The 16432-nt window shown below is 38.2% G+C and overlaps 1 protein-coding gene across 1 annotated transcript in view; it reads left to right on the plus strand.

Annotated features, from left to right (window-relative positions):
- zfh1 (Zn finger homeodomain 1) overlaps positions 1 to 16432 on the plus strand; it is a 35134-nt gene that overhangs the window by 8888 nt on the left and 9814 nt on the right. Inside the window, exons 2-4 of the mRNA XM_069116112.1 lie at positions 13574 to 13935; positions 15188 to 15328; positions 16020 to 16320. Of these exons, the coding sequence (XP_068972213.1) occupies positions 13574 to 13935; positions 15188 to 15328; positions 16020 to 16320 (804 nt within the window). The remainder of the gene's footprint in view (positions 1 to 13573; positions 13936 to 15187; positions 15329 to 16019; positions 16321 to 16432) is intronic.

Genomic DNA, 16432 nt, shown 5'->3' on the forward strand with positions numbered 1-16432 from the left:
CCACGGAAACCATGTATATACATATCGTCTTTTGTCTAGCGCTTGTTCCTCCCGTAGATACCATCCGAAAGCCAAAATCTGTATGCTTTGCATGTTTAAGTTGAATTTTCGTTCGTTAAGTCTGCTTTACTTGAAAGCTTCGATAAGTGAAAACCACCGTAACTCGAAGATTTAAACGGTTCCCTTGAGATTCGAGGTTCCGTTGTAGGTGCGTTATTCTGGACGATAATCTTATTGAACGATCGATATATCGAGGCCGCGTGAACGACGACGCAAAGATCACGTGGACGATCCACGAGCATTGGTTCATCGAGAATTGACTTCTACAGATGGTATTCGATATCTTGGATGAGTAATCGTTGGTCAATAATGGGACCGTAGCGAATTTTTATCGACTCCACCTGAACCATTTGCCACGCCATTCGTCGATTTGGCCAGTGTTCCCGTTAAATCGTGGCTATTTGTTATCCACACTCCAAACAAGTCGCTCCTCCTCCAATGCTATTATCCTATCGGTCGATTATTTTTAGGTACATATCGTTGAAAAGTCGAGGGCTGGTTTAAAAAAGGAGATCGATAACTTTACTTTGTGTACACGCTTAATAGACTATATTTTTCATTTTTCTCAAACATTCTGTGACTTTGTTTTCCGTGATTATTGCACTGTTTGCCCTCACTCCAAATTTCAAAACATATTTTACCGCTCTTTAGGCTGCCTGTAGCGTTAACGTTCAATTCTTAAAGTAACATAGTATTTTCGGCAGCCTGACTACGACGTATCTAACTTAAGAAGTACGAAATCGTAAATGGTGTATGGTAGCGGATAAGTCGCACGTTTAACACCGCGTCAATGATAAACACCGCTGAAAGTGTCGAGAATATCAGAGATTTTTGCAAGAAAACTTTCGTTCCAACGCCATCCACGTGCCTCGTCGTGGCTAAACAATTGCAGATCCAAAGAACAATAAAATTTATCGTAAAAAAATGGTTGAAAGGTAAGAACAAAATCGTCGATATCGAAGAGAGAATGTCTCGATGATAGGAAATATTCGAAATTTTTAGGAATAGAGCCACGTCCTGTTAGCAAAAACGTCAAATACTTTTGGTATAAATCTCGAAACGGCGAATTATCCTGTGCGTTTGGTGCATGTACTTTTCTTCGTTGACCATTACGCGATTTTCAAGCGTTTCTCTCGAATTAATCGACGAAGTTGATACGACCGATTGGACGACATTTAGCCCGCGGCCAATTGGTGCGCGCGTCCCATTGATTGGCTGGTGCGTACACATAATACCGTGGAATAACGGTGCCATTTGTGTTCAATCACGAACGTTGCCGAAGATTTACCGCCATCGAAGTTGTTCCCATTTGCGTCGTTTGGAAATTGCTACTTAATACGCCATTGTAAAATGCCTCGCTGCTTCCTCGTTTTTTCCGGAGCACGATTCTTCCTTCTCGTTCGTGGAAATAAATACTTAGATCGATGATATACGTCTTTCAGATCGTCTCTTTTCCAGCATCGTTTGCAAATTGCTATTTGATACACCGCAGCAAAACGGTGTATTTTATGCTTCGTTGATTCCAACGTTTTTTCGCTTCACGATCGATCTCTCACGTTTGTAGAAGCAACGTAGTTTCTTGATCGACGATCAGATTGACGATATCTTTATGCAAATTTAGCAAGAAAATCAAGCTGCGAGATAAAAGGTGTAACAGATTCGATTTTGCCAATATATTATTGCGAGTTATACGAAACATTTTGAGACACTGGCATTGACCTTTTAAAACATCGATGAGAAGATCGTCACGATTATACCGATAAAATCGGAAACGATTGTGGAAACGTATATAGGAGTTAGAAGATATTTATTGCGATAATGCACTTCATAGAAGTGAGCAAAATATGTCAAGAACCAAATAGTTCATTACCTAGGACGAGACTCGTTCTACTTTCAGAGACCATCTTTGGCACTAATTCTACCTTTAGGTCTAATTTTGCCCAAAATATATTTGCAGGAAATTTATTCTACATAGATTTTCAAATTGCTTTCAAATTTCATCGATGCAATCACGACAAATCGTGTCCCGCACAATGTATACTAATAAGACGTATAAATGAATATAAATTTATATAACAATACAATACGAACATCCTACGTTTCTACTGTACGATAAATATTCAAAGTTACATTGTCGCGAGCCAACGCACTTTGTCGTAAATCGAATTCTCAAAGGAGTCGCGTACCTGCCACTTTCCTAAATTGTTTAAAATATCAACCCTAAAGTACTCTGACCAACAATTTCATATTGTTATCTGCGGAAAACAAAAAGCTATTACGGAGAAAATTGATGAGATTACGTAAGATATGCATCGATTAAAGTGCTCCGGCGCTTTTCAAATTCAAGAAATTTCAATCAAGTGGAGTCAACCGCTTTGGCCTGCGACTGTTTCGAATAAAAGAATCAAAGTGAACGCCGACAAGATGGCGCGATGTTCGTATGGGAATGAACCCAAAACGAAGAGAATCATCGGCATCACGTGCACAGTCGTATCGTTGGAACACGCTGACCGACGATGCGTTAATAGAGCAATCTTTGTCGAAGAGCAGCTCGTACAGGGATCGTTTCTGGTCGGGCACGCGGTGCGAGCGTCGCCACGAAAGTCGTCGGGAAGTGGTTTGAACGTTGTGGAAGATGGCGGCCGCGCCCTATCAGGCTCAATGACCTCTCCGACAAATCGTTTACTTCGCACGCGGTGGCGGCGTCAGCGGGATAGACGCGCCGCGCCGCATCTTCGGCGCCGTGCGAACGCGCCTTTATGGCCTGTGTGTGATCCACGTTGCTCGAGTGACGTAAGCGCGTTCTCATCCTTCTCCCTCGACCAAGGTGTTGCCCAAACCTAAAGTTCAGCGGGGCCCTTTTTTCTCTCTTCGTTCCTCCTCCGTTTTGTGGTTGTACGCCGAATACGCCCATCATGGCTCCTGTTTCTACAACCCTTTTGTCTGTATCATTTGGAACGTCTTTCGCTTTGATTAAATATCCCGCGTTGGCGGATTTTTTGTATCTTTTTTTTTTATTCGATTATCTTCTTTTCTTGCGTTGTTAGCCGAGTTTCATTTGCTTTGCGAAGCATTTATCGAATCATTCGGTATTTGTATCGTGGATGTGGAATTTCTTCTGATTCGATTAAGTCGACGTTTCTTTTTTTTTTTTTTTTTTAAGAATTGTTTGCTTTTCTGATCCGAACCTAATTGATCTTCATGAATGTACGTGTGTATATATTGGGTTGTCCGGAAAGTGTCTTTCTTTCGCAAACGTGTTCTTTACAACAGTGCACCTTTATACAAACGTGAAACCAAGTCTGTAAAATGTCGCGGTATTTATCTCAACAGAACAAAATGGAGCGTACGTAATTCGATAAAATAATATAAAACGAAAAACGTTATGCGTCTATTATTTCCTCATAAAACGAAAGAAACTTTACGGACAACCAAATATATGCTGAGATTGGATGTTAATCCTGTCTTCAAAGTTCACATTCTCGGTCCTAATCGAATGATTTTTACGAAGACACTAATTTAACAGAAGCGTTCCTATACAGAAACCTGACCTTCCTTTCTTCACGCGCGAAAACGTATCTTTATCGCTAGATTACGATGACAAATATCACGCGTTTGAGGCTAGAAAGTCTCTTGTTGTTACTTGCAGAAAGAATATAAGACGCTCGAGCTCCTTTGCTTCTAAAAATTTGGAACCGATATCGTACGAATTAAAATTAAAATTAAAATTCAAAATCAACGAATCGCAGTACATACGTAGCAGAATAATAAAGACGAAATTCCTCGAAATTTTCTACTAATCACATCATCTTTTGAACCCAAATTATCTTTAAGCCCCGAATTAATTCGAATCTCGCGTTTCTCATACAGAAGCGTTAAAACCTTTTTTCAGTAAAATAATGCAGTATTCCACGATATCTACGCTAATTATCAGCGGATCATAATACCGCGATACTAAAGGTGAAATTCCTCGAAGACCAAGAGAACGATCGGTCTCGTTTCCTCTGATAAATAGTTAGCTCGAACGCGGACCACGTAACTGCGATCTTTAAAAATAGAAACAATGAGACACGCGGTTTGATGCAGCGGTAGACATTGGCACGTCGTCTACAGTCTAGAGAAACTAAAAGAATCGAACCAGTCGTTTTACCGAGGAATTACGAGAGAAATTCGCACGATCGTTAGCCGATACACGTGTCTTTCCGCTAAATAATTATCGCGCCAAGCGTGACTTCTTCGAAATGCTTGGAGAGAGCATAGGAGCAAGCGTTCATCGCCACGTGACAAATTGCCCTCCATTTAATTTGTGATGGAAAGCCAGAGGAAACTCTGTCTATAGCGTATATCTTGTCGAAATTTATGGAAAATGTAGTCGAGGATGACGAGAATATCACAAGATTTTCCTTTTTATTGCGTTCTGTAGATCGATCAATTAAATATATTCCTTTAGTCGCGAGAGAATAAGATTGAAAGCTTTTCAAATTTATCGTAAAATCTACTACCGTTTGTGTCTCTTTTTGGGACTCGTGAATTTATCGAAGCAAGCTGTTTGTTTCGTGAAAATCGAACGTGAGTCGTAAACCTTGTTTTAATGAAATCAAGCGATTGATAAAAAGCGGAGTTGGTCGCTTCTGAGAGTTTTTAATATCTATTTTCCTATCTATAGTATTTTCTCTAGTATCTATTATTGTCTATCGATTGAGGTAACTGAGAAGACAAAAGATACAGAATCTTACAGCGAGCGTAGGAGTGAATTAACAAAATTATATAAATGGTAAAAGAAAAAAGCAAGACGAAGCAAAAATTTGGTAGATGTCATTAATTTCGCTATCGACAGGAAGCGTAGTTTCTTGCACCGACCGTTTACGACGTAAGAAAAATGTAGCGCACATTGCCTCCGTGTTTTGCAACACAGTTCTTAATATTCCTTTACCGCGATAAGATAAATGATGCAGCAGTGGCACGGAGCAATGGATCGTATTTCAATCGCGAGAAATTTGATCGTGTTTTGTTGTGTTTTCTCTGGTATTTTCCAAGCTTTCTTTACTATTTTCTATCGATGACACTTCATAGATAAAAGTAGGCAAAATAAACGTAAAGCGTTGAATACTCGTCAAATTTTCGAAACCCATCGAAGAACTCGACTAAGATTTTCAAAACTATCAAGATTTTCAAGATTTCTAAAACCACCAGGATTTTTATGAGTTTCAAACTTCGAATCATGTCCGAGACGATTCGAAGTGTCTCAGATCTTATCGCTGCTTCTGACCAAAGATGATTTCGTCGAAATCAACGAACGCGGTTGCGGCTGATCGCGAACATAACCGAGATTTCTTGGATTTCCTAGAAACTCTCGTGACAATTGATCTCGCGGACGAAAGCCCACTTTCCGGAGGCAATCGACACGCTGCCACTTCATACGATAATCTCCGGAAACGTCTGTTGCGGTCTGATGGATCGCAACATCTCGAAATTAAATCCTAACTATTGCTACAAGCGAACGAAGAACAATCACGAGAATAAAGAAAGAGAGAAACGAGAGATCGATAAGAGAATTAAATATAAATACAAATGAAGCAATAGAATAGCGACAAGAAGAACTTTTTGATTGTCGTATACGGATCAAGCTGAGAATGATAAAGCCAGTTTCTTTTTCTGATAACGAAATACCATAGAAATGTGAAAAGAAAGGGCACTGAAACAATAAGAAGTCAGCTATTATTATATATATTTTGTACATATCTTAATTACTCATGTATCGCATTTTACGAAAGGAATCTATACTTGGAGTGAAAAATTATAAAATTACCATAAAATGTAAAAAGACACGTAAATGGCGAACGAATTAATAATAGGAAATCTTTCATCGATAAGAGAACGAGATTACGACTACTAGTAGCTTTAAATCGAATTCATCAAAACTGAGAAATAGACAGTTTTAGTATCCAACGGAGAAATTCGTTGCCACGTGCCAATATTAATTAATTGTGAATTTATGAAACATGTGAGTACTAATTAACTACGAATTTACAATATATTAAATAAATACCATGTAGCAACATTAATCAACTATAAACCTACAACATGTTCGAAGAACAAATATTTCATTTTAAAAATTAAATCGACCCTCCGATTTAAATATCCTCCACTTCCTTTCTGTTTACTCAGATCGCCAGAAAACGGAACTGTCTCCTCGCAAACAACAATTCCTCGATTCACCGGTGCAATGGTTTCTCGATATCCACGTTGATATCGACATGGATCTGGCGCATTGTATTCCTGGTTCATAATCGGCTGGCAACAAAAATAATTTCGCCGCGGGAAGAACACAAAGAGCGACGCGATCTGCGATCGAAAACAAGAAAAACAAGCCATCGTTTTGTGGCTTTCAACTGAGAATTTTTCTACCTTTCAGTAGCGGCGTGCAGCATTCCACTCTTCAACGAGGGAAAGAGAAAGAACAAGCACGCGCGAATAAAAATAAAATACGCCGCGGGTCGCCGATTCGCTGTGTTCGAATCGCAGTCGATTCGCGCGCGCCTCGCGATAAAAGCCGCATCAGAGGGAAAAGCCTTTGATACACTCGCCACGAACGGTGTAACGACGTCGTTAAAGCCGTTTACCTGCGTACCAAGGAAACCTCTATTTACGATTCTTCTTTGGTACGCGTTCGTTACAGTTCTACAAATACCTTGGGTCAATCTATGAAGAAACGTTTTGCTCCATTTACGCGAATTTAATGGCGAATAGACGTTCCGGGTTTTGTTTTCGCCAATGTTTCTCCGGTTCTGAGAATCGATTGATAAATTGGAAAAAAAGGAGAAACGTACGTTTGTATTTTTATCTATTATTTATCTATTTATTCATTTATTTGTTTACGAGTTTATTTCGACTCGATCCTGTTAAGGATAAAGTCAAATTCGTATTTCCGTGAATGATCGCACGATGGAATGCTTGTATAACGAGCGATTTTTTCTAACGCGTTGAATTTCTAAATAATATGTTAGAGTCCATGGTAATGACGTAAATAGTGACGTCTGTATGAAGATAATTCAACACGAAGTTCAATATTGTAGCCAAAGATTGGTGATTATATTTTCGTTTGCTTCAGTTCGAAGTACCTTTTGTTTCGATATTTGCTCTTATATGTTTAGGGAAGCTGATATATATTTGTAGATAAAAAGCGGAAAACGTAGATTAGAAAGTTTGTTCAAGAGGGAAAACTAATATGTATGTTAGCTTCATTAGCCCGATTTGGTTACTAAGGATTCTGAGAATTGGTTGATAAGCCGGCTAAGGAAAAATGTGAGTTCGTGTTTTCGTGATTACAAATATGTAATGATTGTATAACAACGATTTCCTAATGAGTAATATTTCTAAATAATATCTGAGAAAGTACGTTTATGATAGTGGTGAAAATACGTCTGTACGAGGATTAACTTAAACCAAAATTCGATGTCACAGCTCAGAATTAACGAGTTAAGAATTAATTAGTATTTTTGTCATTCTACTTGAAATATCTTTTATTTAATATTCGGCTTTACGTTCTTACGGAAGCCGATATACAGGCTGGTTGGTAACTGGTGGTACAAGCGGAAAGGGGGTGATTCTACGCGAAAAAAGAAGTCGAAAATATAGAATAAAAATTTTTCGTTTGAGGCTTTGTTTCCGAGAAAATCAACTTTGAATTTTCGCTCGGTACGCGTGCACTTTATCACGTCTCGTTATTACGGATCTCACTGTAGATCGTTGTCTCGATGGAAAAATTAAGAAAAAAAAATTAAAAAAAGAATTTTTATTCTATATTTTCGACTTCTTTTTTCGCGTAGAATCACCAGTTACCAACCACCCTGTATAAATGGTAGGTACCAAGTGAGAAACGCAGACTGGAGAGTTCGTTTAAGTACAAAAACTGAAATGTTACTTTTATTAGTCTGATTTGCATGCTAAAGAAAAGAGTTACATTAATTCTCTGAATTATTAATTAATTTTGTTTCCCTCCTTCAGATAGGCATAATATCAATTTCATTCATCAAGGAACATCATTAGAAAATATAAAATCCCACAAATAACTGCAATATTACATTGCAAAATTATGCACATTTAATAATTCCAACTAGACTGAATTACTTCGTTTCGTCCTATTCGATATCTGTTCGCTTGACACACAGAGACAGAAAGATACTGCTGTTGCTTAGAGAATGACGTTGATTGATATTACCTTCTGCACGAACCAACAGCCTAATCCCATTCTGCCATATCAAAATTCCATCGATCAGATGAATATCTTGCAGATCACGAGATCGACGATCGAGTTGATCGCCTCGATGTTTCGAGGCGCATGAATCTGAGATTGCGTGATATTACTTACAATTTGCTTGGCCAGTTTCTGCATTCCGCTGACGTCACTTGATGGCGCATCCTCTTCCCTCGCTCTGACGGTCGCTGAGAGATACGCATCTGCACGCAGTCTCGATCACTTGGATGATCCACGCCTGAGATAACGTTCGTCTATCCTAGATCGATCTGCCCTGATCATTTCAAGAGGTCTGTAACGTTCAAAACGAATTTAAGAAACCCGTTCCCGTAGTCGTCTCTTGTATTTATTGCTCGTTTTGTTCATGAAATCGACACTGGTTTATCGCTTGTTTCGTGCAGTACACGAAGAATGAGAATTCGTAAAAGTGTGCAATATCGATGCTCCTCTTTTACTTTGAAACTTGTTAACTTCTGACGAACTTTTCGTGAACTACGATAGCCTCGTTGTGAACTATTAAACGTTCTCGCTACGCGATTAACTTTTTATTTATTCGTTAGACGCGACGTTCGTTATTCTTAGAAGGACAGTATGAAGGAAAATCGCGACCATCTCGCTACAAACTGTATTTAGTGCCTGTTGTGTTTCAACTGCGCCATCGAAATTCTATTACGGAAAACAAAATCAAAAATTCGATAATCCGTATTCTGTAAAAATCAACATTGTTTTATCGTATCTTGTATTTTATCTAATAGAAAATTGTATATTCTTAATGATTAGAAAAAGGCAGGTTTATTCATTCTTCTTCTTTTTTCTTTTTAAGAATATCTATATTCACGATATCTGTGCGATAATAGTTTATTCAACGATTACAATCTCGAAGTAGAAACGCTGCAAAAATCGTACCACAGTAAAGAGTCGATAAGTTAAACGCAAAGCAACATTAGCTATTCTCCGTCATTGACGACAAATGATTAAAAGTATGTTAACCTCGGGGATAAACCTGCCTTTTTGATAACGTTTTATTAGAATTCGATAACGTTCTAGATACTCGTTTTATGAAAAGTCACGAAAATAGCGATCGAGTCGCCAGTTTCGTAACGATGTTTCGCGCAACGTGATCGCGGTCGTTCTTTATCATCCGCGGCAATGATCACGGGATCTGTACGCCGCTTTTCAAGCCTCCACCAACATAATCGAGATCCTCGAACGGTACTACGTATAGGAGGAAGGCAGGAAAGGTCACGGCTCTGACCCATTTCGACGTTTTATCGGCCTACTACGCGAGCAAAGTTCGCGTCTCGCGGTGCACGAACTGGTCCGCGCTTCGTGGAACGAGATTACACGCATACGTGACTTCCGTTTTCTCGCCTCTTGTTTTTCCACTGAACGTTCTGCCCTCCTTTATTTTCCTCTCTTTTATTTCATTATTCTAGGCGCGGTGGAAATTTCAAAAATCGCGAAATATTCTCGAGATTTGTGAGCTGTGAAATCGAATAAATATCATTGGTGATGTTTAGAACGCTAAACGAAGATTAACGTGTGTATGTCTGATTATTGTACATATATACAGGGTGGTTGGTAACTGGTGGTACAAGCGGAAAGGGGATGATTCTACGCGAAAAAAGAAGTCGAAAATATAGAATAAAAATTTTTTTCTTTTTTAATTTTTCCATCGAGACAACGATCTACAATGAGATCCGTTATAACGTACCGCACGCGTACCGAGCGAAAATTCAAAGTCGATTTTCTCGAAAACAAAGCCTCAAACGAAAAATTTTTATTCTATATTTTCGACTTCTTTTTTCGCGTAGAATCACCCCCTTTCCGCTTGTACCACCAGTTACCAACCACCCTGTATATGTATTAGGTTATGCCAAAAGTTTCTTTCGTTTTATAAGGAAATAATAGATGCATCACATTATTTGTTTCATACTGTTTTTCTTTACATTATTCTTATTGTTGTCTTATTATTGATGTTATTGTTCTATTGGAACAAAATGGATGGATTCGGTAAAATAATATAAAGCAATAAATACTGTGCGTTTATTATTTTCTTATAAAACGAAAGAAACTTTTGGGACAATCTAATGTATATACGATCATCAACACAACAGGTGTCTGTAGAGATTTATGGAAATATTGGCGAAAAATTTGAAAGGTAAAGATCAACGTGTTTATGTGTTATTAACGTATGCAAAATATATTATTTGACTGTAGATTTAAATGAGCTGCGATTATCGAATAAGTGTTTCAACGAGATTTTTAGAAACAGTGGCAAAGAATTCTGTGTGAAAGTAAAACTTGAGAGTAGAAGCTAATATATTCGTATAATTATTGAATTAAAAACAAAATTCTCCTAGTATAACGATTTTATTGGATCAATACATTTTTTTGGTACGATAAAAGCGAAATTTATTACAAATTACGCGATAAATAATAACGTGAGAAAATATTTTGTTAAATCCTGGCGAATGACGTTATATTGGCCATGGATTTCGCAGAATTGAAATTTATTTCAATAGTTGGCCTTTGAAAATATTTCGCGATATTCTTGTTTATATAGAGATAGTGATGAGAAAAATGTTTATGGTATATCTGAGTCGTATAAAGTGCAGTCTTCAAGGTAACTCTTTATAAAATAAATAATCTAAATTCGCCTTCAGTCGTCTCCATAAATTAACCATTAACGAGCAACGAACAATAAATCCACGCATCTTCCGATATATTAACCGTCCATAGATAGAACAAGTCGTTTTTTTTAATAAAAATTGATTTTCCACGAAATATATTTCCAAATGGGATTTCAGTCTCGAACTCCTCTCCCCCAATTTAGTGTTTGTATCGGGAAAAGTTTGAAACATTCGACTCAACAAACGACTGTAATGCAACAAAAACACATCAGCAAGTATCCTGGAAATTTCCTGCAATTTCTTTTGGAAGCCTGGAGCGATGAAAAATATTCGAACACGAGAATTGAAACCATCGATGACCTTCGTCAGAAGGAATTTTCGTGAACGTATTCGAACGATTCTCGTGCAGAAGCTGGCGAAAGTGTTCGACTATGTAGGCTGACTCACGACGAAATTTTATCTTGGCCGGCGATTTGCCAAATATCGAATCGTCGCTTGTAGCTTTCAGTAGCTTTCTCTCAACTGAAACGATACTTTCGTCCTCCGATTCCTCTTGCTCCACGGTCCATGTTGACTGCCAAGGAAAATTCGTTTAGACGCGGTTAACCACGGTACACGTAGTGGAAGAAGCGTCGCGGTGTTTGTATCGATTACTCGTTAAAACCATCACATCGTCGATGTTTATGCAATGTTTTTGCGGCTGAGGAAAATCGGAGCTGTGGGATTTTTCAGTGGCAACCGCGAATATTTAATCGTTCGTTCGATTTATCAGAGGCGTTATCGTCCGCGATAGTTTGGCACACTTGTGACGAAAATAACTGGAACTAAATGCTTGGAGTTTACAAGTTACAGCGACGGACAAGAGAAAATTTATAAAATAAAGAATAAAATAAAAGGATGTTATAATTTTACAAAATGTACTTATATTTAATAAGAACAATGAATAAATATAATATAATTCCACGGAATAAACGACCGTTACCATAACGAGTAAATAATTTTTAGTACAAAAATTTAATATATAAAATTCGCCATGTATCGATTAAAAATTTTGTTCTGTGCTCCATTGTATTTTCATTTTCCATTGTGTCATATTATCATTCTCCCATTTGATTATCAAGCGACGATAAAATAAGAAAATCAATAAAAACCTACGTATCATGCTTTTCTTCCATGATCTTCGAAGGATATAGTTCTTTTTTCTACGGTGTGTTTGATAGCAGATTAAAAATAAGCTTAATACGTTTAAACAAAAGAAAAAAGACGCATGTTCCGTCATTTGCCTGGTTAAAGAGTGCTCGGGACATTTCGCGGATGTATATTTATGAACGTCGACCGAACAACACGGAATGTGTAGTGGTACCGTCTTCAATTGGTCTCGTTCACGAAGACATTCGCGTCTCACGTTTTACACTGATCATATCTTAAAGCTCGTTACAAACGGTATTCGATATCTTCTAGATTTAACCGACGTCGTTCCGCTGTGTCTTGTCATCGAGCTCGTATAAATTTTTATGCCCCATAGTTCTCTATTTCCGGTTTACAATAGAGTGTAACCATGTTTGTCTTTGATTGACGTCGTTTTCTGAAGCAACGTAGTTTCGGCAAGTACGGAGGAATTTACACGATTGTGGTAAAATAAAAAATTTATTATCGATTTCGTGTAGTCGTCTTTGCGTACAAAGAGAAAAAATGTAAGTCATATTTTCCGATTTTTATAAAAAAAAGTGATTTCAGAATTCGATTCTGTATTATTAAAAATAGTTTCGAATTAACTACGCATTGTATATTTTTGCATATTCAATAAATGTATGTTATATACAATAACATACAAAATAAAGATTACAGAAATCATAATTTTTAATAGTTGAAAGAACTCTCATTTTTTCCTCATTTTTGTTGTATTTCTATGACCGCAAAAGTGGAAATTTGCATAAAAATCCTTTCCATTCTGAAATCGTATTCTAATGATAAAATTAACAGGTGATGCAACGCACGTGCAGCTATTATAGAAAAAAGTAACTCCAACCTCGTAACCACGGTACTGTACAACAAACTTACTACTGTAATAAAACCACTCTCTTATCGCACTGCCCGGCAAAAAAGAAATTAAAATCTCCTTGCCTATGTCCAGAGAGATATAAATTTCTGCGAAAATCCTTCGCCCTAAAATCCCACTCTGACAATAAAATTAGCCCGTTGATCCAATGAACACTGAACTCCGTAAAAAGAAAGTAATTCCAAATTTTTAATCGCGATACAAAGTACACGGCAAACTTGCTCATACACACGCTCTCTTATCACGCTTCGCAGCAAAAACGAAAACCATTAAAAAGCGACGCTCCCAAAGAGACGAAAAAACCCATAAAACGAGGCAGAGTCTATCTCTCGCGAGCACGAAAACCCCTAAAACGCAACCGCGTCCATGACAACCTTATACAATCGCGTCTCTATGGTCTGTTATCGCACACCAATATATACTACGCTATATACGTGAAAAAAGAAAAAAGGACAAAAACAACAAAGAAAAGAAAAATAGAGGGACTAGGGGTGTTGGTTAAAGAGAGAAGGACAGAGTGAAAGCGAGATATAACGTGGTGCACGTGTGTGGCTGTTGTTTCAGGTTGCAGCGAGGACGAGGCAGCAGGTGTCGTGAACGTGGAGGTGGGCGGAGGTTGCGCGGCCGGGGCGCCAACCACAGGAAGTGGCGTTGGAGGTGGTAGCGGCACAGGTAGCGAAGCCGGTGGTGGTGGTGGAGGCGGTGGTGGAGCAGGAACAGGAACAGGAGGAGGCGGAGGAGGCGTCCGTGGTGGCGGCGGCAGCGGTGGCGGCGAGGGCGGATCGACGAAGCAGGGTGGCGAGAAGTGTCCCCAGTGCGGCTTCCTCTGTCGGGACGTCCACGTGCTTCAGCTCCATCTCGAGGACACGCACAAGACCCCGTACGCCATCGACAAGAACGATCTCAACGCTCAATTCCCTCAAGTGGTGAGTGAAACTAACGTCAAGGACGAGAGGACTCCATTGTTCCTTGTGTATTATTGATCATGCGCGACCAGCCTGCGAATTTTCCATTTTACTCGTCTGTCCCTTTTTGGCTTTGTTTGGTCTTCCTTTTTACCTACAGTACTTTCTATTTTCTCTTTGCTTTTCGTAGGACAATTTCGATATATATTTGCTGTTTTTCCTTTCTTCTTCTTCTGAAATTCTGTTTTAATAGGAATGATATTAATGACGACGATGGGGGAAAAGAGAAACAAGGAAATTGGGTTTTTGAGAACAGAGAGATAGAGTTGACGAAGGGATTGACAAATCTTTCTTTTGCGTAGAATGGTTTCTTTCTTTGTTTCTCTTTGGAAACCGTTTTCCCTCGCCCTTTACGGCCTTTTCTTTCATTTCTCTTGAAAGGAATGATATATTTGTTATGAGATGACGACGAGGAATAGCTTGCAAAAGAAGGAAGTTGAGACGTAGTCGATGATATTATTTCTTCGTTTTTGTAGATAGATACTCTTTTTCGTTCTTCTTGTTCTTTCTCCTCCTTCCCCTTTTCTTTCTTTCTTTTTTTTAATTTTCTTTTAAGAAGGACGGTATTGGTTACGATGACGGAGGATGGTCTGTAAAAGAAGGAAGGGAATTGGGTTGTTGAAAGTTGAGAGGTAGTTGACAATAGAGTTTTATGAACGAGTAGCTCGTGAAATTGAGATTGTCTTTTATATTACATATTTATACGCTGTTGTTTTATTAGGTTTATTTCTTGCCTATCTTTATAAGTACACGTAATACATACTGGATGCACGATTCGTCATTAAGTTTATGTAAAACAGTATACTGGCCGGCGCACCTGTGCGATTATAAGATTCAAAGTAGTTCGTTCTCGTGATTAAATACTCGATTCTGCTTTGACTTTACTTTGATATTTCAGCTTGCCTTTGTTACTCTTCGCAGTTGACGGTCCCGGTTGAAATTATGGTTTAAGAACAAAGAGATTTTTTATGCTATTCTAATTATACTGAGAATTTGCACTATATCACAATTATCGTATTAAAGGAAATATTAAATTTATTAAAAATTCAACAAAATTACAAATAAATTATGGAAATGAAATTATAAGCATTCTCTGAATAGTAACTTTAAATAATAAAATAAATTTTTACATATAAGTAGTTAGTGAAAAGATATGTATTTATTAACGAAGATCGAATAAACGCGATGAAATTAATCGATAGATTTTTTCCAGTCCTGCAGGGTGTGCAGCAAGACTTTTGCTAACGTCTACCGACTCCAGAGGCACATGATCAGCCATGATGAGAGTGCCGTGCTTCGTAAGTTTAAGTGTCCCCATTGCGAGAAAGCCTTCAAGTTTAAGCATCACCTCAAGGTACTACGAGTGCACCCTTATTTTTCATTTCTCATTCGTACATCGTTATTTCCGTACTTTGCTTTCCTTTACATAATCTATTTTCACACAGCACTGCCTGACTTTGATATAGTTTTCTCCTGTAACCGAAACGAATGAATTCTTCCAAATAGAATTTCTCTGTATATAATTTCGACTTTCTTTGTTCTTTTTTATTTTTTATTTTTCGAAGGAAAAGAAAAAAAATATTGTACGTAGAATGCATCGATTGACATATTTGCACCGCAACGAATATTCCTCGAAGTTAATTTTATTTATCTTTAGTTGATAAACGCTAGTTCACGCTAGACTGCGGTTATTTATGCAGATTCGTAGTTTCGTTAATAAAATACAACGAAACAGATCGTTACATTCCTTTCAAATATCGCACCTTAATTTGCAATATTTTATAGAATTCAAAGTATTCATAGAATCGATAATAAAAAGAAAGATCAACTAGAACGTTCGTTATCACTCGATCTTTCGTGCGATATAGAAAAATGTTGTATATTATCGTATCGCGTGCATTTTTTTACAGTTTGAAATTTCGAAATTCTATTGAATGGATAAAAAATTCACGGTCTAGCGATTGCACCATCGATTCATATATAACTTCCTTTTTTTTTCTCCTTTTAATTTCAATTTCTATTTTCATCTTTGTCTTTGTTCTCAGGAGCACCTTCGCATTCACAGCGGTGAAAAGCCATTCCTATGCAACAACTGCGGCAAGCGCTTCTCCCATTCGGGCTCGTATTCGAGTCATATGACCTCGAAGAAGTGCCTGATAGTAAACTTAAAAAAATCTAGGCATACGAATGTGAGCAACGTGGATCGTGGTCCGAAAAAGGCGCAACAACCCCTGCCGCCGGGGCGGCGCGAGGTCGATCTGCTCGCGGCGAATAATAACACTTTCCTCCCTATTCTGCCGAAGCTTTCACCCTCGGATTATCAGGAGATACAACGGGAAGGAGCGGGTGAGGGTCGATAACGCCATTCTATTTCAACCGCAATCGTCGTCGTGCACCTTGAACGATCCGGCTCCGTGAACTCGATTCGTAATCGAATCCTAACACAAAACACAGAATT

This window comes from Bombus flavifrons, chromosome 7 (assembly GCF_040668555.2).
Source record: "Bombus flavifrons isolate JBK064 chromosome 7, iyBomFlav1_principal, whole genome shotgun sequence".
NCBI classification, from domain to species: domain Eukaryota; kingdom Metazoa; phylum Arthropoda; class Insecta; order Hymenoptera; family Apidae; genus Bombus; species Bombus flavifrons.